The sequence below is a fragment of the Podarcis filfolensis genome, assembly GCF_964270895.1.
Source record: "Podarcis filfolensis genome assembly, chromosome: 6".
NCBI classification, from domain to species: Eukaryota; Metazoa; Chordata; class Lepidosauria; order Squamata; family Lacertidae; genus Podarcis; species Podarcis filfolensis.
In genome coordinates, this window is record NC_139609.1 from 56534281 (window position 1) to 56561480 (window position 27200).

The 27200-nt window shown below is 44.9% G+C and overlaps 1 protein-coding gene across 1 annotated transcript in view; it reads left to right on the forward strand.

Annotated features, from left to right (window-relative positions):
• Nucleotides 1-14020, forward strand: part of MDFI (MyoD family inhibitor) — a 52723-nt gene extending 38703 nt beyond the window's left edge. Inside the window, exons 4-5 of the mRNA XM_083618072.1 lie at nt 10459-10731; nt 12488-14020. Of these exons, the coding sequence (XP_083474198.1) occupies nt 10459-10731; nt 12488-12744 (530 nt within the window). The 3' untranslated portion in view covers nt 12745-14020. The remainder of the gene's footprint in view (nt 1-10458; nt 10732-12487) is intronic.
• Nucleotides 14021-27200: the final 13180 nt, after the last annotated feature.

Sequence of the window (27200 nt, forward strand, 5' to 3'; positions counted from 1 at the left end):
TCCAATAGATACATGATTCCTTAACTGGAAATACAAAAACTAATTATTGCCCACTTTCTGATTCCCCCACCCCCTTTCTTGCACTCACTCGTGGCTGGATAGAAAAAAATTGAAGTGTGACCAGGATACAACAGCTGTTGTTTAGAAATCTGAAGAACAGCCAGTACAGGGTAATCCACAGAAATTTGGGGTGGACAGGCACAATCTCCTTCTGTTGAGAGATTAAAGTTTGATTTATACCATTCTCAGGGAAGTGAATTCCACCCTGTAGAACTAGGTGATTACATGTGAGGTTGTTGCCATCAAGAGAGTAACTTCTTTGCATGGAGGCTGTTGAGCCAGGAAGTGCAGATGCCCCCCTACAATGCACAGCTCCCTTCAGCAGTCAGTGCAAGCACACACTGTCTTGTGTGAAAGTTACTTGATATACAGGTGCACAAAGCTCTTTTGGCCTAACCTATCTCTATTACTGCCATCTATTGATGCTGTTTTTAGGTAGGGAAGCCCTCCAGCTAAATCAGGTAGAGGTAGGCATTCAGACTAAATGCCCAAGAAACAGATCATCTAGAAGCATCATTTCAAAGTGGTGATGCCATGGGTCTTGGGACACAGATCTGTGTTGAGATAAAGTAGCACCAGAAGCTACTTTGGGGGCCAGACTGAACATTACAGGTTAACACATGTCATGGTAGCCTGATAACCCATTTCCCCCCTGGAAGCTTTGAGAGGGTGCTATTACGACCATAGTGGCAGAGGCTAGCACCCATCGCCTCGCTTTTCTGCTCCCAATGGGACCTTCCATAAGTAGACAACAGGAAAACAAGGAAGGGGAGATTGCCCTACCCTAAAAAGACTGATCCCTTCTGGGCACTAACATGCCCTTTCATCCCTCAAAGGCTTTCCCTCATTTAGGAAAATACTTTGGGTGACTTCTGCAAATCATTTGTTGTGCAGGCATATATATAGAACAAAAGGTTACTGGGGAAAGGGTACTAGAAACACTGTCGTAATGAAACTGTGCAATTCTGAAGCCACATGCTTGCCTGAGAGCATCTGGTGCTGGGCTGCTTGCCTGTTGACATTCTGCATTCATGAGTCACTCTGCAGTCATGCTGCACCCTCTGCAAAGAGGGAGCTTTCAGCAGCTACGCTCCCAGATGTTGCGCCTCTGCTGTAGGTTTTTACACACACACACATCGCCTCAAACCACTCCCTGAGGTGTCTTCCTCGAACAAAAATTCCTTGAAGGAGATATCTTTCTCCTTAGGAGAAGCTTTTGATTTTGCAAGCATGCTATAAATTGTGCTTTCCCCCTCCGCCACAAAGAACATTACGGAGAGCAAGGTTTTTGCTCCGCCATGATCTGACCTAATGTGCATCTCCATATTCAAGTGGAATTGTTTGTGAATCATTTGTCACAGTATCTTCATGGCTAGGTCTTCCGAAGTAGACCTCTCATCTTTAACTGGCAATGCCAGTGTTGGTCTTGTGCTTCCATTTAAGCCACTCCAACTTAACACCATTTGGGATCCTATTTTGCATTCTTCTGAGCTAGCAGAGTAGGGGTTGGAGAGAATAAAACCATCCAGACAAAATAGGTTTATCTAGAGCGATAATGGGAAACTTCTGACTTGCAGAACTAATTAGACCTGCCAGGCCTCCCTGTTTGCTCTATAATGCCATTTTGGCCAAGCTATCACGAATGTCATCACGTTTGGGGCAGGTAAAGGTGAGGCTGGGCTGAAGGGAGTTTGCAGGTACCATGGAACAGCTGATCTGCAAAGCCTGGGTGTACAGTACTTTGCAAGCACACCTGATCAGCTGGTCATTGATGCCTGAAAAGTACAGTGCTTCTGAAGCTCCAGTGATGAGCTGATCATCAGGGCTTCCATGCACAGCGCTATACAAAAATATGCATCACTGGATGTCACTGCGACATCAACTGTTTGTCAGGCTTGGTCCCTGGAGTGGGGGGGGGGAAGATAAAGATCCAGTTCCCCATCCCTGATCTAGAACAAGTCCTAGCTACCTTACAACAGTACAGTGGTAGCTTGGGTTAAGTACTCAATTCTTAACCTAAAACTGTTCTTAACCTGAAGCACCACTTTAGCTAATGGGGCCTCCTGCTGCTGCTGTGCCGCAGGAGCATGATTTCTGTTCTCATCCTGAAGCAAAGTACTTAACCCGAGGTACTATTTCTGGGCTGCCAGAGTCTGTAACCTGAAGCGTATGTAACCAGAAGTGTATGTAACCCGAGGTACCACTGTATGACTTGAGCAACCAGATCAAAGGAATACTCATGGTGTTAATGCATCCACCAGATTACGACACTTCTGTTAGTTCTGGAACTTGAGTCGGAACTTTTTGCTGTGCTTACATAGCAGGTAGGATCATCACTCTTTAGATGGTATTGGGTAGGGAGAGGCCAAGATGTTGAGTTTGTTTCATTACTGTACAAACATTCCCTTAGGAACCTAGGAAGCTGCTTTGCAGTGTGTCAGACATTTGGTCTGCCTAGCTCAGTACTGTATACAGTACATTGCCTGGCAGTGGCTTTCAGTCAGGAGTTTCTCCCAGCCCTACATGAAGAAGCCATTGTAGATTCTGTTTTATTGTTGAACTACATCTCAAAAGCAATGGTCCTTCTCCTGAAAAACAAAACCGAGTCTACTCCAAATTGAAAGAACAGAAATGTTTCTGGTGATGCAAGGCTTCACTATACTTGGGGCTGTGTGCCAGTCGTGGATGTGGCCAGTCAGGACATTTTCACACACAGGCCCCCTCCTCTGCTGATCTGTGCAAATTATTTCCTCTTCCCTGCTCCTCAAATGATAAGAGGGGCAATTTTGCAGCCCTAGCTCGAACCTCTCAGCCCACCTCAGTGCTGTGTCCACTTGATTATTTTTTTGCTGCCACCGCAGCTGGAGGAGGAGAAAAGAACAGAGAGTGAAGAAAGCTGTGAGTGGAGGGGGCCATTTCCCCATCCTCTGGACCCCATGGGAAACTCAACAAACCTGCTGCACCTGGAACTGGGTGTGAAAAGTGCAGCTGAATGGGACCCAGCTGTGGGTAGCCTGAGGAAGTAACATCCACCTTGAGCCTGACCATAAAGACTAGGGTGATGTCTGCTGTTTCCAGGGTCTCTTCTCATTGTGAGACTTCTGTGGGTCAGCTGAGAGTTTGTTCAGACCCTGGGTGAGAACCCAGAGGCTGTGGGGGGGGGGGGAATGAATTGATACCGATTTATATATATTAGTAATCTTGCATCAATGTAACTTTTTATATGTAATTGCGTGCTATAATATTTTTGTTTAACTTGTCTGTTGTTGCTTCAGTTTTCTGTACACTGCTTAGAGATATTTTAAATACAGAAATTAAATCATCATTACTGCCCAAATCAGTGGGGTTGGGTGTGTTGTTGCTTTTTTGGCAGAGCAGAAAAATCTGCTTGGAGGGGGGTCAGATCAGATGTTGGTCACCCCAGCTTTAAATAAATAAATAAGCTTGGCTTAATCCCTCCCTCCCCCCCATATTTTTATCCTTCAGAAAACAGGACCAAAGGATTATGAATAGAATATGTGTGCAGCTCCTGTTCACTTTGGTGAGCTTGCATAAGGGAAGCTCCCTGTGGATTGTATCAAACAGGTCTTCAGGCTACTTGCCCTTTATTCACCCCTGGAACAGAGAAAGCTTTTGAAACGGTCCAGGTTGCTAATGGTGAATTGGGTGTTGGCCTGGTTTGAGAAAGGAGACTCTGTTGAAAATCCAGGAAAAAACTATAATAAATGGCTGGGAATGAAATTCTTATCATCAGTGGAATTCCCACCTGTAATTATCTGATTAGGGGATTCACCACTCTATAATTTCATCCCCGAAATAATGATGATTATAATGGTTCACTCATGCCACTGCAGTTAAGGTCATGTCAGTGTGTGAACCCATATTCTCATGGGCTCTATTTGAACTCAGCTGGTGAAATTCATTCTTAGCCTTAAGCTGAAACTGAAAACGAGGCAGATGTGCATATAGCAAGGAGACTCTCCCTCTTAGAAAAGTTTTAACTAATGATAAAGCTTTTGCTCCCGTCATGTTGCAGATAAGGAGCTATAGGTGTGCTTGGATACTGCAACCATTAGCATTAAGCAAGAGACTTGTGCAGTCACTGATTGTCCTGCTGCCATTAGCATGCTAATGTGCGGCTTCTGAGGTCAAAAGGTAGGGGAGAAACCTTACAACTGGCATTCTGTCAGAATGAAAACCTCAGCACAAAGTGTTTTCAAAATGCTGATCCTTGCACACCCAGGTCGTGGATAGGTCAAAACCTTTATTTAACAGACGGCTGAATTCGAAAAGGCTTTGTGTTGGCATGGGCTATGCGTATGCAAAGGGAACTTCTGCTGGTAGGATAGTGCCTCACCATGTCACAATATGAATGAGACAAGTGTGGTGTAGGGAGTGGGACATTGGGTTTGGGCAGAGGGCAGCAAGGTTCAAGTCCTCTTCTTAAGCCCCATTCAGCCATTTTCCTGCACACCGCAAGAGCAGGTGGGGAGAGCAGGCCTTGCTCAGTGACCCTGTCCCTCCCATTATGGTTGTGATGACCTGTCCCTTCAGCTCTCCATTCCTTTGGGCTGAATTTCTGCTCTGGGGAGTCTTCTCTATTCGTGGTTTTTCAAGGTTCTGATTCATGTGGGAGCTTCCACAAGTACAAGAAGCTTTCCCTTTGCAAGCCATCACCCTGGAACGTGCACAACGTGATAGGGATGGGGGCACAGATAGTGTGTGGGTGGGTGCTCTTCCCTCCCAACCTGCCCTCTTCAGCACACCTGATTAAGAGCTCTTGTCTCTTTGCCATCCCTAATCCTATAATGATCCTCCCTCCCTCCCTCCAGGTACGGTTGTCAGTGACTATGCTTGGCACTGAAAATGATATTGGCAACTATAAACAGTGACAGTGTCTGCCACCTGTCCATCCAATGTCCTTTGGGAATATTGATTGAAAAGTGGTATAGACGTTTCATAAGTAAATAAAAAATAGAGAGTGATTCATAATCATGAATGCACTCATTGGCCAGCAGTTTCCCTCTCCTGAGCATGAACTCTCCAGCAGAAGAATAACCCTTCCTACGAGCCTGGTCCTACCATTCCAGTTCTATGCAAAACCACAAGATAACTAGTATATCCATGTTCATTTTATGAGGCCTTTATTAACTACCAATAGCTCTGGTTCACTGAAGAATCCTCTCTTGCTTAGCCTCATGTACAGGTGTGGTATGTATGAGAAGAAGAAACGCTTTGGTTTATGCAGGTCTCTGTAATATTTGTAATATTTCCCTATAAGCCTTTAATGAGTCAGCTTTCCTATATAACGTCTGTCATTCGTCTCTTAATGTGAGTGACTTCACAAGCTTCCTGAGCAGTGGAACAAATAATAATTGAAGATAACTAGGTGGCCATTCTGGTGCTTTGCCATTCTAAAATGTTGGCTCCTGATCCAGAGATGCCCTCTTACCACCATCAAACTAATATTGGCATCCTACTGTATCTGGCAGATGTCTCTATTGGCAGAGCCAAGCTCAGATCCAGGAAATGGCAGCTGTGTTTCTTGGTGCCTACAATTCCACCTCTTTTCTCCTTGAGTCCATGTGTGTCAAAATAGAATCCTGTGTCAACTTAACACCCTCTGGTAGGTTACCCATGCTAGAGAAACCAAGATTGCCTTTTTGCCACCTACTGTGCATTGCTCTGCTCCCCCACTATCAGGAGACAAGAAACATCTTGTGCTGGAAGGTTGTGCATGATGCTTTCAGTATGACTCAGTCCTGGCCCTTTTCATCCCAGAAATTCAGGAGTCCTGTCCAGCTGACACCCCAAAGAGAATGCAGCGTCTGTTCCCTGGATTGGCTCAAGACAATTTCTGCTCTCAAGCCTTTCTGCTGAATCACCGCGTGTTTACAGATCAGAGAGGGGAGAGAAATGTAAAGTCTAGCAGAGGGAAAAAACAAGCCCTAGCTTGGCGGGATGAGGTGAATGTGTGGCGAGTTATTTGTTTGGGGGCCAATCACGTCATTTTCCTTAACCCTGTCCTGATCTGGATAGTTGGTTTATAAACTGAAAATCAGAAGCGTACGCAAGAGGTTGCAGGTTCCAATGGTGCTTGCATATCCCCAAATATATTTCTTGGCTAAGGCCATTCAAATGATTATTTCCATGACCTGGCCACTGCCAAACTGCAGTTTGTAATCTCTTGCATTTAGGAGTAGTTGACACACTTTACATTCATGACTGTCATTTTGGTAGTGCTAGAATTAAGGGGGATACCTGACTTCCTTCACTCCTTTTTTTTAATGTCTACAATTGGAGAGAGTTGGGAGAGGTGGATTTTGGGAATTTCATAATTTTATTTCCCCCTATTTAATGGTGGCTTTGGGCAAGTTACTCACATCTTTGCATCACTTCCCAATTTCTCTTTAAACTGATTTTCTGTACATTTACATTTCAAGTAAGAATGCCGCAACATCGTTAAGTGATGCCTCCAAAAATTAATAGAGCGCCGCCACTTAGATCTGAGCAAGTACCGCTTCCCACTGGGCTGGTGTGCATGCTTTGAAATCTTCCAGTGTTGCATATGTAGCAGAGCAATGGGAGGTCTTTATTGTACACAGGGCTCCCCCTGTCTTACTGCTGCCGCCATGCATACTGTGTAACCTCTCCTAAAGTCAACGGAGCTACTTTGACACAACCGGACAATGGTCTGTAATCACAATTGCTCTTCATTCTTGAACAGTTTGTGGTTGAGGCTCGGAGGGGGGTGGGGGATCCCAGGCCAGCACATGCATGCCATTCATAGCAGAGGTTTGGCTGGCTCTGCCCAGAGAGGAGACTGCAGCTTCATAAAAGGGAAAGGTCCATGTCCCAAGGCTCCAAACGTAGGCTGAAGATCCCAAATAAGTTCTGCTCTCCTCCCCACCACCAAGGAAGAGCAAAAATTGATTTTAGGAGTCTAGAATGTCTCTGTTGTCCAAGCAAATGGCCAGCATGGTTTCCCTTTTGTTTTCTGCTATGATCCTGTGCTTGTGTTTGTGGGAGATGGTGTTACTGGTTTGTTTTTGTTTTATTACATATTTTGTGTTCTCGTTTTGCATTTTTATGTATTTTTGTGAACCGCCCTGTGATCTTCACATGAAGGGTTGTTGCTGTTGTTGTTGTTTAGTCGTTTAGTCGTGTCCGACTCTTCGTGACCCCATGGACCAGAGCACGCCAGGCACTCCTGTCTTCCACTGCCTCCCGCAGTTTGGTCAAACTCATGCTGGTAGCTTCGAGAACACTGTCCAACCATCTCGTCCTCTGTCGTCCCCTTCTCCTTGTGCCCTCCATCTTTCCCAACATCAGGGTCTTTTCCAGGGAGTCTTCTCTTCTCATGAGGTGGCCAAAGTATTAGAGCCTCAGCTTCACGATCTGTCCTTCCAGTGAGCACTCAGGGTTGATTTCCTTAAGAATGGATAGGTTTGATCTTCTTGCAGTCCATGGGACTCTCAAGAGTCTCCTCCAGCACCATAATTCAAAGCATCAATTCTTCGGCGATCAGCCTTCTTTATGGTCCAGCTGAAGGGTGGTATAATAATTAAATAAAATAAGTACAATTCCACATAAATAGCCAGGGGGACCATTCCCCCCTTTAAATCCCCATTGTCATTTGGAGACTTGAATGAGCCATTGGGACCAAACATTTATTTTCTAGGGAAGAGACGCACAGCTAACTCTTGACTTGCCATTGCATACGTTCAATTTTCACATGTGTTACCATTCAGTACAATAATAGCCTGTATTTCGGAAGTCGCAGCTTATTTTGTCTCTTGGTTACTGTGGATATGTGAATGTTCAAGAATGTACAGTATGTGATGTTAACCACATTTCCACTTGATAGCTAGTATAATTTTTGTTTGTTTTTCAGAACTCATTGAAGTAAAAAAGGTGTGGGAGGGGGAGGAATAATCAGTTAAAACTACTATTCCCTGAGGAAAATATTGGGTTTACTTTATTTCACATTTTGTATGGATTTGTGTAATACACAGGTAAGAGCTCCTATAATCTCCCTCCCCCCACATTTCTACACACACTTATTAAAAAGCCACTCCCGAATTTAGGAGGGGGGGTGTTGCGGGCTCATGACCCCGCCCACACGCACTCTCGCGGGGCTGGTGCCAGCCCCGCGGGAACCAGGGATTCCCCTTTTTATTATTCATCTCCTGCAGCCTCAGCCAATCGGCTGGCAGCAGGGGCGGGCCGACCAAGGGGCACTTAAGGTCAGGGCAGCCCTTGGCTCGCCCCTTTTCCTCCTTCGCAGCAGCTGTGTTTTCCCACCCGCCCGCCCTTTAGATTTAGCATTCAGACTTTGCTATGGGCTTTGGCTGGTCGCCGCAAGGGGCCTGGTAGGAGTTTTTCCATTTGGCTAATTGGCTGGAATTTTGAAGCCACTTGGTTTTTTCGCCTACCTCGTAGCAAACGTCACAACTTCTTGGTCTTGGCGGTTAGGCATTGGCCGGGGTATTGTTATGCAAATGAGATCGGGGGGGAGGAACGCCATCACCTCCCCCACTTCTTGAAGGGTAGTTCGTTAAAGGACTCCGAGGGGCGTCGCCTCGTCCGAAACCTACGGAGGCTAGGGCCTAAAGCGCGCTCCCGAGCAGTAACCCCTCGGGGAGCGCCTAGGGATGTGCATCTTGGGGGCTCCCCCTGCTGGTGTTTAACCCTTCCCGGTTAGAACCGGATAGTCTGTTAGGGCCAATGCCTAAGCCAATACCGCTCTTTCCTGTAATCAATAAAGTTGTGGCCATTTTTCGCCCATTAACCTAAATTCTGGTGTCCTGTGTCTTTATTTACTCCATCTGTGGGAGGGGGAGGGAATAGCCACGCAAAGCAATGCCAAGGCGCACAAACACATCTTTTAACCACAGGGAATGGTCAGTACAGAAAACAAAAGTTTCAAAGTCAACAGCATTCCCAAAAGGCCTCAGACATTTTAGAATGGAGGCCACTTGGGGTTTTGGTATTATTAAAATATTTATAATCCACTTTCCTGTCAAAAAGAATAACCAAAGTGACTGGCAAAAAACAAAAACAAAACCCCAACAAGAAAGAATTCATTCTGTAACATTTTTTTAACCCATGAATGAGAGAAACTCCACAGCAGAAGCAGATATCTTTCAGAAGGTACCTTCTTCCAGAGATCAGCATACTTTGGATCTCAAAAACCAGGCCAGGGAGTGTATGTTTTTACACTGTAGGAAATAGTATTCAACCTGCATGTACATCAGGGGTGGGGAACCTGTGGCCCTCCAGATGATGGAATACAACCCACATCAACTCCTGACTATTTGCTGGGCTGGCTGTTGCTGAGCTACAGGTTCCCCATCCATGCTTACATCATCACATTTAGTGATTCTACATGCGGTGAAAGATGCTTGCATGATCATCAGACCTGACAATCTATGCATGGATTGCTAAACTATCTCCCATACAGAAATGTCTTCAATATATTGTTTATTATTTATTGAACTCTCCTAAAATGACCAGTTGCCATCCTCCATTACTTTATTAGTTATTCATCTTTCTTGCCACATCATTGTCACACATTCCTTCAGACAAATTTACTGCATACATTTAAAACTGTTTAACTTACCCTGCTCTCAGTTTAGCCTTTAGTATATTTGTCTGTTTGATTTTTTCCTACATCCAGTACTTATAGCCTCTAAGAGCCAACTAAGAGAGAATTCAAAGCAATAAAATGGGCAAAACATATAAAAAGGAAACTTCTAATCAACAGTGTAGAGGACCTGTGAGCAAACATCACAAAAGGATCTGTATCCAGGTGCAGAACTGATTCCGGCAATCTCATTCTCTTTCAAACTTGTACCAAAACTGTACAGCACTGGCCCTGTAGATTATTTCAGGAGGATAGCTGACTGCTGTGTATGACCATTACTGAATTCGGACCAAAGTCTATTCTAGGACCAGCCCGCCTCCCCCCTTGCCTAGCTAGTCTTCTGGACAAATACAATACTTTCTGCAAACTGTAGGTACAAAGCTTTTAATTGTGTAGCTTTCATAATGGTTATTCAGCTGAAAAAGAAATAGCTTACACATGAAATCACAAAACTCAATTTGGATTTTGTTCAGGGAGCTGTGGAGGTGATGTTGTTTGCTTGGAGGAGGGATATTGTAAACGTTCTGAAATACTTTAGGTTATCGTTTTGCAACTTATTTTTAAGATTATGAAAAGAAAGGTGGGTTGAGCAAAATGTGAAGGGACAAACTGTTGCAAAGTATTCCCCCCCCCCAACATAACAGAGTCCACAATTTCTCAATGCTTCTGAGGGCAGTGTGGAATCCTAGATATATTTCTGTCAGAGCTGCATAGGCATTATGTTCCATAATCTTTCTCTTCCTCCCTAACAGGTCAGCCCCAAAGCCGAGTAACTGTCCGGACCCCTCCAACCTCGACTTTGATTCCCCTGCTGCAGAATGGTGCTGGGCATGTGTCAGACCTCAGTGCTTCTAACGGCGAAGCTGGGAATGGTGCCTTGTGCTCTGAACGCAGCTCACTGTCGGGCTCCCAGAAGCCTCATCGGAAGCTACAGTCTCATCACTCCATCAACAGCCAGATCAGTAAAAAGAGCAAAGGCAGCTCCAAATCTGCATCATCTCAGATACCTACTGAGGCACAGGAAGGTACCTCTCCCCATACCTTAATATTCTTCAGCTACTGCTAGAGTTTATTTGGTGCTTCGTTCATCAGGAGGAGAGTAGAAAGCACCACCACACCAGTGACTGGATGGTAGAGAATGTGAAGGTGGAAACACTGATGCTCCTGATTACTACTTTTTAGTATATACGCTACCTGCTTTGTTTCCAGATACATGGAGTGGGTCAATGCCTGCATTAAGATGCATGTCTTATCCATAGGAGATATTCTAACCCAAGTTCCAGTTCATGCAATTACAAAGCCAATGATTCATTAGACAGACATGACTGGACCCCAGCCAGCCAGCAAGCCAGCCAGGGTCCACAGAGTCTCAGTGGTAGGACTGGAGAATGGTCAGCTTCCATGCAACAGAGGGCAGATTCAGTGGAAGGATGCAGGCAGCAAGTGGAAGCCAGGACAAGATCAGGGGCAGTTCAATAGGCCTGAAGAAATGGGCCAGAGAGAGAAGAAAGCAAAATTATGGAGATGGATTTAAGAGTTGCTATTCTCACAACTCTTGTTCAGTGTCTGAAACAATTTGATTACATGCACATGTTCATTTGCATTAGCTTTTGAACCTGTATGCCTCCCTCTTTTAGGATTTAGTTACTTTAGCTACCATAGCAGCTGTTGGTTCTTCCTTTTAGGACTTGTGTATGATTCATCCAGATTCTTCATCTAGTCATATGGCAATTGCAGAGAAATGCAGCCTTCACAAGGGAGGTGGACATATCATCCTTTGGGGGGCTAGTGGTGGTACAGTCTCCTATACTTTCCACCGTGCACTAAAGCACAATGCAGGAGTGGGAAATGTTTCATGGGGAGTTGTCCCCTGGTTCCCTTTACTATGAAGCTGCTGAGTGGCCCTTGCTTGAGAACTGTGGCGTTGTGTGGCGTGCTGAATTTTGCCCTGCAGTTGTTGGCGCTAATTGCTATAACCATTTCTGCCTTGCGCACTCACCATTGGCCAAACATCTGGAGGCTGTATGCCAGTAGTAGGTGTGGCCCAAAGTAAACATGGCCACTTCAAGGGCCAGATCAGGTTCCTAAACTAGGGGTTGGCACCCTGGCTGGGTGGGTGGGTGGAGAAAAAAGAGAGACTGTGTGGGGTGGGGGAATGCTCCAAATCAGACCTTGCAGTTCCACGTCATTATTTTTGCAGCTGCAAGAGGCCGGCCACTGTTTCTCGGCAAGAGACCTCAAGGGACTGTTGATGCCAGCGAGCCAGTAGATGAACTATCACTATCTGTTCTCCATTTCAACCAGTTGTGGGCACCTGGCTTATGATGGAATCTTCTCTGGAAGAGGGAGGATTTATAGTTATGTATGTTCAAAAGGAAGGTTCGGGCCTTAATTCATGTCACTGTACACAGTGTTGATGTTAACTCTCCCTAGCTGGCCAGGCTCTCAATCTCATGACCACTGAAGAGATTCCTAGGTGATTTCTCCCTAGCCATAACATCCCAGATAATCACTGACTCTCATCCAAGTGTCTGCAGCATCTTCTTTCACTAGACTGGCCCCAGATGCCTTGATATACTGAAATGCAACATTTGTGCTTTTCTTAGCATCGGCAGATTTTTGGATCAATGCCTTTGCAGAATGCTATGCACAATGGTATCTTCTGTTTCTTCCTGTCTTCTGACTCTGGTGCAATCACTTCTCTCCATGCCTGGTTTTAGCTTCCCACACTTGGCTCTCTTTTGCTTGCTTTTTGATATTCTCTTTTCTTTCTGCTTCCAGATTGCTGTGTCCACTGCATCCTCTCCTGCCTCTTCTGTGAGTTCCTGACCCTCTGCAACATCATGCTGGACTGTGCCACTTGTGGCTCCTGCAGCTCCGAGGATTCTTGCATCTGCTGCTGCTGCTGCGGCTCTGGGGAATGCGCCGATTGCGACCTGCCATGTGACATGGACTGCGGCATTATTGATGCATGCTGTGAGTCGGCTGACTGCCTTGAGATCTGCATGGAGTGCTGTGGCCTGTGCTTCTCCTCCTGAGACATGCAGCCAGATCTCATGCCCTGAATATAAACTGAATGTGCGGGAAACCTTGGCAATGAGGTCTCTCCACTGTTCTCCCCCACTATCCAATAATCTGAATCCAAAGAAGCTAAGTTTGAAACAGCAGATGAGCCCTGCGGAGGGAACCAAAATTCTGGGCTGCAGAACTGCTTGGGAACAAGATGTGCAGGATTCTTGAAGGACAAGTGGTGGGCGTGCTTGCTTTATCTCTCCCCTCCCACCAGATTCCTCCCAATGGCAGCTGGGGGAGAGGAGTGTTCCTGCTGCCTGAGCCAAGAGCAGACAAAGATTAGCTGCACATCCAGCTATGTTGCTTGGCCGGGATCTGGAGCAGTCACACGGAGCCCAGAGATGGGCATGATGTGCTGCCTGGGTCTAGCGTGCCAGTAAGCTGTGCCACCTACTGGCCGTCGGGTCCGGCTGCTGTTCGACTCCTGGGTATTTCTCCCCTTAGTTCTGGTGCTTTTCGTTTGGCAAAAGTGCCTTAAGTGTACTGATGTCAACTAGCTGGCAGCCTTGCTCTCTCCTGGCCGGCCACTGAGCATCTCTGGCGCCCAAGAGGATGGCAGCTAGCCTAGTGTGCCAAGATGGAATGTTTTCATGCAGCTGCTCTGGGCTGATCCCTGGCCCTGTAGCAGAATTCTTCCACTGGCAGAAAGAAAGGAAGCCAAAGCCTCAGAGCAGCCCCTAATCCCATGAGAAAGTGACTTGTGAGCAGCCCCTCCACAATTGTCAGCAGCCAGGAGCTGACCTGTTCTGTGAACTTTTAAGAGGACTCATATCTCACCCCTAACTCCCAAATCCTTTAGTCAACCTTTTGCAGTGGATATATCGGTGCTGAGATTAGACAGTCCCTTCCAGTCATCTCCATACACATTCAAGGATCTCGATGACATATCTGGTGTTTGAATGCAATACTTTTAAAGGAGCTTTTTCCTGAGGATGAGGATGTACTTCGTAGGTGTGGAAGGGGATAGCAGGAGCCTCATTTCTGTGCCTTTTCCCCACAGCAGGCAAACACTAGGCCTAATGCAAATGCAGCAATCCATTTGATACTGGACACTGACATGACAGCCTTCCAAGAGAGCCATCCAAAATGATAGCCTGTTTTGGGACCATAAAGGGGAACAACAGATACTGCTCCAAATGTAGACATCCTTGCCGTGGGAGTCCTCAAATCCCTTTCAGTGATGGGTTTATATTTTGTCTTTCCATTGTTATTTGTTACTGTAAATAAAATGTTAAAAAATCACTTTGAGCCAGAGAATACTTCAGTGTTGTGTACTGGCTTTAGGGGTGAAACTACCACACACTGATAAGCAGACGCCTTTCCTGGGGTCATTTTACCCCAGTACAAATCGCACACACCACATATTAAGTGCATGAAGCATTAGCTGCCATATGTGTGCATGTGTGTTTAAAAAAACCATGCCAGTGGTGATTGATTAATTAATAAGCCCATGCACATCTTGTAAGCACAAAATGTTTTGTTTCAAATAGCCTAAATTTATAAATGGAGGACCTTTTTGGGAAGGCATTCTTTAAGTCGGAGACAGGCAGGGAGTAATTCCCAGATCAGAGCATCTGAAATGGGACTCACTAGATATATCCCTCCCCCAAAAAACGACTAGAAAGAGCTGAAGAATTGCAGGGGCATTGCGCTGGAATGAGTGGTTCTGACTTTTGGAGCCTTTGCACATCTCTTAATTCCTTAGCATTTAATGATGAACGCTGTTTGGAGAATAAGGTCATTTTGGGTTTGATTATACTGCATCCAGGAAAAAAGGTCTAGTAGCCAAAGTGCTCCATTTTTTATGGAAGTGTTCAAAACTCTCTGGGTTGTGCTCCAGACTGTCGGCGGAGGCTTTGCGTGATAGAATGCTCTCTGTATAAGCCCCCTTAACATGGTGCTCTCGTGAACTGGTGGCACAGGTAACAAAGTCGCTGTGGGATGATGGCACCTTTACCCCCATGCTTTGAGATCTGCTGGGAGGGGTGGGGATGGCGAGCAGCCAGGCTCATGCTTCGGTGGTGACACTGGATAGGACATCCTTGTTTGTGGAACTCCCTGTGGAGGTACAGCTCTCCCCCTAGTCAGCTTTTTGACGTCAACTGAAAACTATCTTTTCCTTTGGGCTTTTGGGAGATAAACATGTGGAGCCCAACGGTTATTATTTTGTCTGGTGCTGTCATTCCTTATTATTGTAATATGTTTGGATAAGGAGGTCAAATTCTGCTCTGTGGTATTTTATCTGACGTTTATGTAAAGCGCCCTGGGATCCTATGGGGTGAAGGACAGTTTAACAATTAAAAATGATTATGGACGATGACGATGATTTTAGCCCTGTCCCTGACATTGCTGGGCTGTTCCCAGCCCTTTGCATTTTGGGCAATAAGCTTCGGAAGTGGAGAGCTTCTTCTGCCTTTGTAGGTTCCTCACATTTTATTTTCCAATCATCTAACATATAATGGGTCTGGGAAGAGCTTTGAGTTAGGACTAAATGGGCAGCCCCTGTGGGTGGTATTCAATGAAGTTTTACTCAGAGCAGACCAACTGAAATTAATGAGTATGACTAAGTTAGGTCCCTTAATTTCAGTAAGTCTACTCTTGAGTAAAACAGGCACATATTTGGCATCTTCAAAGAATAATCCATCCCCACTAGAACATCTGGGCTGAGGCATGGTAGAGCCCTTGGCTGACCCAGGTCTGCTGACCAGGCCTTTCCAATCCCCCTATTTTCCTGTGGGGAAGTTTTCTCTTGTGCTTATGGGAGGGGTGCATTTATTCAGCACCAAGTCCTTGCAAATTATCACGGGCCATCCTCCCTCCATATTGATGGCCATCTTGTTAAGAAAGAATAAATAGCATAAACGCTCTTCAAAATGTGAAATATGTTGGCTAATTAATTACACACATGCTAACATGTTCCTAATTAGCTTTCGCGGACATCTTATTTCCTAAAAATACCATGGCAAATAATTTGATATTAAATACAACAAAGGGGGCAAGGGAACACATTCGCAAAATATATTATTAAGCAGCTGGTTTTCAGGGGCTTGCTGAGACAAGAATCCCTAAACTTCTAGACAAAAATGCCTGCAAGAAGTTTTAGAGGCCTCGCAAACAGATCACAGATTTAAATGACTTGAAAGATAATCAGAAGCTCTTGGGTCCTTTGCTGAATGTTGGGTAACCATTGCTAAGGGTCCTGAAGATCGTGTCTATGGCTTTAAAATAGGAATGGGGAACCTGGGACCTTCCAAATGTAGGACTCCCAACCGCCATCAGCCCCAGCAAGCATGGCCTGTGGACTCTAGGATGATGGGAGTTGTAGTTCAACAACATTCCAGGGATTAATAGGTTATCCATCCCTGCTAAAGCAGCAATAGAGGTTAAGCTGTCATTGGAGCTACTCTCTTACTGTGCTACCAGTGCCAGCATCTCCCTTCTCTCCTGCCTCCAGGAAAAAGCAGCAGCAGGATTTCAGTTTCTCCCCATGCAAACAAGGTAGGAGAATTGAGCTGGTGATGTGGGAAGAACAATGGCTCCATCCTCCTTTGCTGCTTTGGACATTTTAAATATACACTCAACAACTGTGGGTGGAGTGGGCAGAGGAATGCCAGGTCACATCTGTTTACTTGAGTTTAAAATTCTGTGCCTCCCTCCATCATTGATTCCAGGGCAGTGCATGGCATGGTTTAAAACAAATAAAACACAACATGCAGAAATAACATATCAAACGGCAGAAAACAATGGCAGAAACAGCAGGAGACCCACCTCTCAAAAGTACTTTATATACTTTAAAGGCCTGGGGAAATAAATAAATGTCTCTTGGTTGCCAAAGACAACAAGGCATGCTGTAGGTGAACTTCCCTGGGGAAGGTCCTCCATAGATGGGACATCACTGCTGAAAATGTCCTTTTCCTGGTTACCACTTGCTTCTCCTATGAGGGAAACTGTTTAATAAACCTGTTTTGTTCTCAACTCTTTTGTGGGACCTGACTCAGTAGTTGAAGTCCAATGTACATTCATCTGCTGGACATTAGGCCAATGCTGGACTGGTTAGAAGATACAATATCAGCTCCTTTTCTTTCTTGGCCTTGGGTGTCTCACATTACCCTGGCCAGAAGCCTATCACTTAGTCATTTTCAGTTCCCAGACAGCTAGTTAGTAAATGCACCAATGACAATCCTGTCTGTCTGGTCTGCTCAGGTATATGTGCAATTTTTGCCCCCTTTTTCTTGTTTGCTCAGCCTCCCCAATCCTTCTTCTGTGCTTCTTCTACACTCTTCCTCAGTTGCTCCCCCTCCATCCCCTGCAATCCAAATTCCTTCTTTCTACATATTCCCATTCCCTTCAGAGCATCTGCTCTTTAGTGATGCTTACTCTTAACCTCTAAACCCAGAAGTTTTATTTTGATTGGTTCCTTACATGCTTTGCCTTTCCGCTTAGCCCCTGTCCATGCAGCTTATCAGATAGAAGTGCAAAGGTTGGTGGCTGGACAAAGGATTCCCATTAAACTGGAATGTGCAGCTTGCAGCAGTATTTTTTTTAAAATTCTGTTGCTTAAAAGCTTTCAAGCAGCACTATGTACCTAATGCTTGGGAAGGGCTTGGTGGAGCAGGGTGGGATATGACGTGGCTGACTTGATCTCTTCCACCTTTGCGGGGAGCATAACATCACTCTAGCCCAATTAGGAATAGACTAGTGGTAAGTTTGCCAACTAATCAGAAAAAAGCCCTGCTCTGCTTTTATGCCTTTAGCTGCAGCTTGGTCTGTGTAAATCAATCATAAAGCTTTCCCCAGTATGTCAATAAACATTAGGATGCACAGACATTCCCCCATCCCATGCACACTGCTGGTCACATCCCCAAATGCAATGCAGCTTCTTGCCATCTCTACCCTTGTCGGCTGTGCATTCAAAACTCATGAGACAGGCCCATTTGCACTTAGGGCTCCTCCTTGCAACCAGGAAGCCCAATTGTGCAGGATTCCCAGGTGGAGAGGTATAGATGGTCATCTCTCCTTAAATCAGTGTGTCTACTAGAGGGGCTTGTGTGACAGTGGGCTTTCCCACATCAGGTGCAATTTTAAAATGCAATTGTTGGAAATTTTTATTATAAACATTGATGATGGGTGAGCGGGAAATCATTAGTAAATTAGTCATTAAGGGGTGATATGATAGCCATGTTCAAATATATAAAAGGATGTCACATAGAGGAGGGAGAAAGGTTGTTTTCTGCTGCTCCAGAGAAGCGGACACGGAGCAATGGTTCCAAACTACAAGAAAGAGGATTCTACTACAAGAAAGAAGATTCTACTACAAGAAAGAAGATTCACCTAAACATTAGGAAGAACTTCCTGACAGTAAGAGCTGTTCGACAGTGGAATTTGCTGCCAAGGAGTGTGGTGGAATCTCCTTCTTTGGAGGTCTTTAAGCAGAGGCTTGACAACCATATGTCAGGAGTGCTCTGATGCTGTTTCCTGCTTGGCAGGGGGTTGGACTCGATGGCCCTTGTGGTCTCTTCCAACTCTATGATTCTATGATTCTATTCTATGATTCTAGTACTGTAGAATTGGATATAACTGTTGAGTGACAAAATGTCACCCTTTAGCACAAAATAAAATAAAATACTTTATTTTATTTTAAATAAATAAAATATATTTATTTAAATAAATAAATTTAAATAAATAAATTTATTTAAATAAATTTAAATTTAACCCTATAATCCACTTTAATACTTGAAAAATAATGACTACATGGCAATGACTACATGGCAATAAAAAGAAAGGAACTCTGAACTTGTTCAAGTACATATATACCCATAGGTTTTTTTTGGGAAACTTATATTTACAGAAAAATAAACACAAGTAGTTTCTACACTGAATTGTTCAACCATCCCCCATGTTTAGGGGGTTTTTCTGAATGGGGTTATTCCTGTCTGTGGCTGCTTAAGGATACAAAATCTTCCTCCTCATTGGGAGGAATTCCTATTGACTGAAGCAAGTATCTCCCCCGCCCCTCATTTATTTATTAGTTTTGCCACTACATAAGAGAATTTGACCAAACTGCAGGAGGCAGTGGAAGACAGGAGTGCCTGGCGTGCTCTGGTCCATGGAGTCACGAAGAGTCGGACACGACTAGACGACTAAACAAAAACAACAAGAGAATTTTAGCAGGTGCCGCTTGCCAGGATATAGTAATGCAGAGGCAAGGAAAGCCACATTTGTTGAAATGCCCCTTTTGTACAATGCTCCCTGCCTCCTCTATCCCATCTGAGCAACTTACCCCTGCCCAAAAAAGCCACCTACGTACCAAACATAGACTGCAGAAACAGTCTGAATCTTAGTAGGACGGAGGGGTTTGCAAGCTTTGAAACCTGCAGGCAGTGGGCAAAGGAAGAGTTAACCATGCTTTGGGGAATTAATTAACAACAGATGTCTTCAGTTTCAATTAATTAATCTCCTGCCACGCTTGGTTTTTACAGTTCCCTTGGAAGCCTCTCCAAAACGAAGAGCTGTCCAGATGCCAAGGCAAGTCCCATGCCTACAGGCCTGGAGGGTCACGTGGGCCTTGAGCAGCCTGACTGGGCAGGGGCAGGGAGTAAATGGGTTTGTTGTTCTCCCATTTGCGCAGCGCCAGCTGGCCAGACAGGCACACTTCCCCTGACGTTAGCAGCAGTGACGCATTGAGCGTCATGCTTCTCAGACTATTTCCCAAGGGGTTGCGGGTCACTGGCCAGCAATTACTGCCACCTGGCCCTGTGTGTTCAGGGGAGACTCTGAAAATCAGTCCAGATTAGGTAAATATATGAATTTAGATCACTTAAATCAGGATCAGTTTTCACTTAAAACTGTATGGCGAGCACATATGCAGAATTTTAGATGGGATTTTTTTAAAAAATCAGATGGGCTATTTATCTCTTCAATTGAAGACAAAATGATGGGTTCTAAGTGGCAATCTGTGCTACATAACTGCTGAGGAGGTTGTCCTTGCAGACCCCTGGGAAGACTTCTGCACTTTTAACCCCTGAGGATTATTCATGCTGCCTGGCGCTGATGGGAGATGGGGGCCAACAACATTTGAAGGGTCACAAGCTGTCCACCATTACTTTTCATGAAAGGAGTTTCATGAAAGGAGAACTGCACCAGGGGTAGTTTTCACGACTACATTGCTGCAATGATAGTAGCCTTGCTGATGGTTGTTTTCCCCACCATGGGTGCAAGTCCTACAAATGGGAGTTAAATATGTACATCCCTTCCTTTGCCCTGTGTAGCAAAATGCTGTTTGCTGAGTAGTGAGTTAGTATGAATCAATTATGGTACGGACCCCAAACACTCTCGGGGCAAGGGGCAATCAGTTTAGAAACAATGTACCACCCTAGCAAGTAAAGGACAAAGAAATGGGTTGATGCTTTCCCCACAAAGCAGATTTCTGTTGTGCGACTCTTAATTTAAGTAGTTCAGTGGTAGAGACATGTTTTCCATGCATTCCCTGGCATCTTCAGATGCGATTGGGAGAAAGCCCTTCTTAAATTTTGCAAAGCCATTGTCACTCAATGTAGACAGTACGAAATGACTTAGATGGGCTCATAGATTCACTTGGTTTTGAGCAGAATCCCATGCTCCAGTACTGGGTAACAATACTGCACCCATACTAATGTCTGGAGCCTTGCTATTTTTCCTGGGGTTAAAATAAGTAGTTTCCCTGGATTAGTACCTTCCCTGCTCCAAACCAGTGTCTGGATAAATATGGAAATCCTTCTGAAACATATACCATCAGGGGGTCCAACAGATCAGACTAGATAGGAATCCATTTTCTGGAACCCCAGACAGATCTATTAAACAGCAAGTGAGATGGACTTTGTGAGATGGCCTTTCCGGCAAATTTCATCCAGAGGGCCCTTTTGATGGATTACATTTAGGGGAGCTTTAATTTTCATCAGCTTAACCACCAGCAATTTATTATGGAGCATATTAATAATGAAAGTTTATTGTCGAATTGCTAATTGACTGCAAGGGAACTACATTCCCTGAGCTCTGCCTCTGCTTTCCCAGCTCGAGAAAAGGCATTAACGCACAGAGCTCTTTTCATGCAGTGCCTCTGCATGGAAATTGCTTTTGGAAATGCACTTCCCTTTATTAAGAGTTGAGGTTCGGCCAAAGTGCTGGCCCAGGGAAGATGTCCAGCCAGATGGAGATGAAGGATATTAACCTTGAACCTAATGGATAAAGAGAAACATTTGAGTAGAAGCACCACAGCAACTACATCAAAAAACAAAACAACACCTGGTAGTATAGGAGCCATCACCTTAGTAGTCTTGCAGTTTAGAGTGTCAGTAATACTTACAACACAACACATGTTTCTTGTTCTAGCTAAAGGCCATGATAAACCCGCAGCAACAGTACCAATAAAACAATACAGATCATACATCCATAATATGAGCCAACATCCATGATGTAAGAGGTTACCAGAGACATCAACAAACTCAAATCCAACTTGATTTCAAATTTAGCCTCCAAATCACCACAGCAATTTATAGTGATTTAATCATCTCCTTCCTTTCTCCTTTTTTTTTGCAGTCAGTGCATAGAGGGACACTCTGTGTGTTATAAAGCTTTTTATTCTCACTCGAAAGAAACCAAGCTATTTTTGCCAGGGTTGCTTTTGTAAACAAATGTTTCAGAAATTAAATCCCCTTAAGTCCAGTGGCACTTACTTCCAGGTAAGTACATACAGGATGGCAGTTGAATTATTGAGACATTGCAGTCCTAAGCTGATCTTCTCCCTGGGAAGCTTGACTTCAGATCACACCTTGGCCACCACCTCATTGTGTGGCCTTGGTCATATTACAACCCCTTTCAGCTTCAATTCCTCATTGATAAAATTAGGATACAAGAGACCTATAAGTAGTTGTGAGAATTATATGAAACAAAAGGATTAAAATGAGGAGTCAGTGGGCTTTGAATAAATAATACAAAAAGAGTGTGACTGAATTTTCTGAGCCAAAATCTTTAGTGTAGATTGGCTCCTCTCACAAAATCGCCCCGCATCACATCTCTTTCCTTTTCTTCCCAAATATAAATGTTTTTGATACTAGTTTCTGTTGCTATTTCAAGAGCAATATCCAAGATCTATATCTAAATCCTGCTTGCATTCTTTTCATCCCAAGCCTAGAGGATGACATACGTCAGAAAATCTTTTTAAATATATTTTTTTCAGGCAGGGTTTCAGTTCCTCCTCTTCTGTCTGCTGTTATAAAATGGCACCAGCTTAACTTTCAACAAACAGTAAGGGGATGCTGAAACTGCAGGCTCTGTGCTCCTGTTCTGGTGACCTAGCAAACCTCTGCAAGGAAAACCTTCTCCAGTGGGATGTGTGAATGCAAGGCTCACTTGTAGGAACCAGAGAGGCCTCTTGCTGGTCTCCACCAGCTTTGTAGAAAGGTGAGGGACTAACATGAACCAAAGTGCTTTCCTTGCATGTCTGAAGTGGAGGGGCGTGTGGGTCAGGAAATCTGAAAAAGTGTTGCCAGTACTTGGTCAGGCTCATTGAGATGTGTCTTGAATTACTTTTGGTGACTCTCACCACAAAAGAAAGAGCTTTAAATGGCAGACAGACAGCTCTCTTGATGTTTTCACTGGCTGATGTAGAGTTACACTGACCCTCCACTCAGCCAGTTGTAGAGGGTTGTGTTTAAGTGGAGTAGCCAAGGTTGTGGTTATCCTTTGCTCTACCATGCAATGGGGCTGGCACTGGCTCTTAGGATATTGTAGTAAACACATCTGTATTCTGGTTCAATATGGTACTTTCCTTGCCCTTATGGCAATCGTTGCTTTCAACCACACATGCTATTTCTAGCCACACATTTTTCAAAGGAAAAAAATCAATAAAATGTGAGGGTTTTCTTCTTTCTCTTCGCCTTCATCGCAAAAACTTTCTCCATCCTGCTTCCTGTCTGGCCGCAATACCAAACTGGCACATGCTGTGGAGTGCTGTGAAATGGCGTCCAAGGCTAGTCACCTGACTTTCAGTAACATCTAAACATGCCCCCCATTGGTTGCCTACCCCCTTGGCCGAAACCGTTTCCTCCCCTTTAAGAAGCTGAAAATTTAAAGGGCAAGGAAACACATGGCACTGAAGTGAGCCAAGCCAAAAAGAAAAACAATTCCGTGGGAGTCACGACTTTTGTTTAATCATCGGTTGTGTTGCGCTGCCTCTGCTAAGCGGAGCTGGTGGAATGGGGAGGGGGGGGGACAAGCAGAAAAGGCTGCAGTCTATTAAACTTCCTTTGAGAGCCTGCCAGACTGACAACAGCTGGAAGAAATTAACATTTCAGATCCATCAGCCGCCTTGCTGCTTTTCCCTCCAGAAAACAAATGGCTTGACGGCTGTAGTCTAGGCAGCTTCACCTTGTCCCCCTTCGCTTCAGACAATTGCTGGCTTGATTTTGCCTGTGCGGGGCTTTTCCTCCCCCCCGCCCCCCAACCTGCAATGAGACGAGGAAAGAAAAGCGCTACAGAAGTTGTGCTGCGAGGAGTACAGAAAGCTGTTATCATTTACAGGCCTGGCTGGAAAAGTCAACAAAAAGCACACAGTGAAAACGACTTTGGTACACCAGAATCCACAGAAATATCACTGCCAGTTGACTTCGAGGTGTTAAAAATAGTCAGGCTCTTTGTTACTTAAAATGTTTGTTAGCTGCTCTACAGCTCCCAGAGTAGTATATAGAGAAAGCATAAATAGATTTTTTAAAAATAAAATAAAATAAAAAAGGGTGAGATAAATCATGAAATTATGATATCAAGCAAACATCTCTGGGGATCCAGAGATTGTTTATGGGAAGGATTCAATCACATGCCAAGGAACTTAGGTTGTGCAATTACAGGGGATTTGAGTTTTTGCACAACTAACCTACTTGCCCACAAAAGTGGATTTTTTTGCAATAAGGAATGTGATGGGGGAAAGCACTGGGAAGTGAGGGACAACAATTGCATGGTACTGCAACACTGTATAATTTCCCTGCAAACAAATCAGAATGAATGCTCACTAAACAGGTCATCTGGAAGCAGATCTCTCCCATGAGCTGAATTGGTGATGCCTTTTGAAATCTGATGAGTCTCCCCATTTTGTGCACTGGGGTGAAGGGGAGTCTCAGGGCAGCTGGGGGGGCTGTCGGGGGGGGAGTCTGTCAGCTGATCCACCCAAGATGCTGCAGTTGCTTACACATTTCTAATTTGCTCTGAGGAATGTTGGAGGGTATGTAGTTAGCTTCATTAACCCCCAAATTTTGGGTGCCCTCCAAACCAATGCCAAAGTTTTGTAGTTTTGTACCACGAACCCCATGTCGTGAGAGCTTCCTGCTGTGGATGCCTGTGGACAACAGTTCATACCACTCAGAGCGAGAGCCTGGACGGCTTGGAGAGTGGGGGTGAAAGTTGATAAGCTGTTGTTTCAAAAGCCACCGAGTGAGAATCTGTTGGCACAGCCTGGGGACCTCTTTGTGTTTGGGGGCGGTGTTGTCAGTCATAAGTGAAAAATGGGGTGGGAACTATTGCTAAGTCCATTGGCCATTTAATCTGATTGAATGCCTTGTGTGTTTTTCCACCTATGTATTTGGTTAAGTGGGTTTTAATTTTTGCCATTGTAGTTTTGCTTGTCTACCTTATGATAGAATTATTCATTAGCTGTTTGTTGCACAAGTCTATATGCTTTTGCAATGCTTGTATGTTGTTGGTACCCACTCTTTAGCTTTATTACTTAGTCCCCCCTACTCTAGGATTGAAAATATTCAACGAAGAGCAGGCTTATAAATACTGTACATGGATGAATGAATAAATGCACTCTGCATTGCATTTATTTCCAGGACTCCGAGAAACAACCCTTTTGCTCTGCCTTGAAGTCGTTTGATAGTTGCCTAGGAGTGGAAGAGCCAGATCTGATCTGCGTTGCTATCATGTAATATCTTGTGGGAACAGAAGCACTCTGAATCCTGCAATACTGGAAGTGAGGCCAACTTGGCAGGCCCAAGACCTCCGTGTGCCAAACTGCAGTCTGTCTGGGAACTTTGGCTTCTCCGGCAGCACAGCCCTGAGTGAACACAGTCCGTATTCCTCTAAGTTCTGCATTGCTACCAGGTTGGAGGAGAAAAGGGGCAGTTGGGTGGAGTTTACTCTGGTGGGGGAGTGGGAAGGGATTCAATAAGTAGTTGATACGAAGAGAATGAGCTTTGTCTCAAGCAATACCCAGCTATATAAGGAAAGTTCTCCTAAGTCAAGTGTGAGAACTTGTTCTTGCTCCAGAAATGCCCTGGTGGCACAACTAGGTTTCTCTATGACAACCTTTCTCAACCTGTGGGTCCCCAGACGTTGTTGAACTACAACTCCCATCACCCCTAGCTAGCAAAGGCTCAGGGATGATGGGAGTTGTAGTCCAACAACATCTGAGGACCCACAGGTTGAGAACCGCTGCTCTTTGACATGATGCACTTTCAAAACTATGATCAGCAGTTTGAGGTACAAGTACTTACATTCACACAACCATCTCAGCATCCAAAGGAGAAAGGTGGTCTTCTCAAGAGCCTAACACCCATGGGCAGTATCCAACATCCTCCTTCCATTAGTGTAAAGATTTCCACTTGCACAACATCACTTTCACCCCCTCTCCTCCCCCTGTTCATGCCCCACACCCTCCACAAATCTGCTCCAGAGTGTTGGACAAACCCCATAATAGACTGGAGAGCAGTGCCAGATTTAGGGCAGTATGGGCAGTTCCCCAGCACAGGGCGCCAAGCTGAGTGGATGCAGATTTGAGATCGACAATTGAGAAGGTCCATTTGGGGGTGCCAAGATTGGCCTCGCACAGGGTGCCATATTATGAAAGATTACCAAAGTCCACCCCTGTTTGAGAAGAAGAAGAAGAAGAAGAAGAAGAAGAAGAAGAAGAAGAAGAAGAGGAGGAGGAGGAGGAGGAGGAGGAGGAGGAGGAGGAGGAGGAGGAGTAGTAGTTTGGATTTGATATTCTGCTTTATCACTACCCAAAGGAGTTTCAAAGTGGCTAACATTCTCCTTTCCCTTCCTCCCCCACAACAAACACTCTGTGAGGTGAGTGGGGCTGAGAGACTTCAGAGAAGTGTGACTGGCCCAAGGTCACCCAGCAGCTGCAGGTGGAGGAGCAGAGACACGAACCTGGTTCACCAGGTTACAAGTCTACCGCTCCTAACTACTACACCACACTGGAGGCACATGGGGAGGTGAAGGAGGCAGTTCTGTTGCGTAAGGGTGAATCCTTCGTCACTTTGTGGCTTTGTGGTACATGTGCTGCACACTCCACTGCAAACAGTAAATTACCTCTTTATAGGATTGCCAAAATGATTTCCATGAGGGAATTTTGCCACGAGAGAGTTCTTGTAATCAGAGAGGTGTTGATGGTCTAAGTCACATAATACACCTGTTATTATTTTTCAGACTTTTATGGAATGCAATTGCCCATGACTAGCTTAGAGAGACTAAACAAGCAGAGGACACCACTTTTTCATGGGAGGGGGGGTTATCTCCATTTCCCAGGCAGCCTTGTTTAAACAATGAATTTGCTCTGGTTTGGTTCAAAGTTATAAACACCAACTAAGATAATAAATGGTACCTCCTCTTTCCCTCCTGCCCCCTCTCCAAAACTAAAAAGCCCTGGTTGGCCACTCTAGTTCAGTTTAGTTTACATCAGTTCTTACTGCTGACCAACTTTTGCTGTGTCTGGGGCCGCTTTTCATTTGCACACCAAACCGGCATCAGTTTCCTGATATAAATGTTGGCCATCGCAACATGCTAGCAGATGTTTGCTGCCTTTATAATGGCTTGTGTTCACTCTCCCAATCCACAGATGTGCGTGCATGTGCACACCCGCACATGTATCTATCCATGCACTGTGGGAGCCAACCAAAATGCAGAAATCCCAGCAGCCTTCACTTCATTAAATACCAGCATTCTTCTCAACTCCGATATACTTAAGCTTCATCCTCAGATGCCCACCTTGAATCAGCTGCATGAATATAGGTGAACAAACAGCCTCTGTATTGATGCTGATGTGTCAAGTGTAGTGTCAGACAGGCCTTGATAATGTGGCAGCTGGTGGCTCTTTCTTCTTGGCTCCTGGAATGGTACTCTAGGGAAGGGACGGGGTAACAAGCTGAGAGAAGGTGGAGTGCAACATACTCCCCAACTGTACCAGTTTAACTCAGGCTCATAAATTGCCACTTTTCTACGTTTCCTGAAGCAAGTAAGAATGTGGACAAAATCACACTGGCATATTTCATGAGCACATGGGATTCTTCCCCTGCTTTTACACATTTGCACAGTTCACAATGTTTCTTTCTATCTTGCTAAACCTACCCACTCCCCCTCGGCTTAGTGTGGGGGAAGACATTTCCTCCCTGCA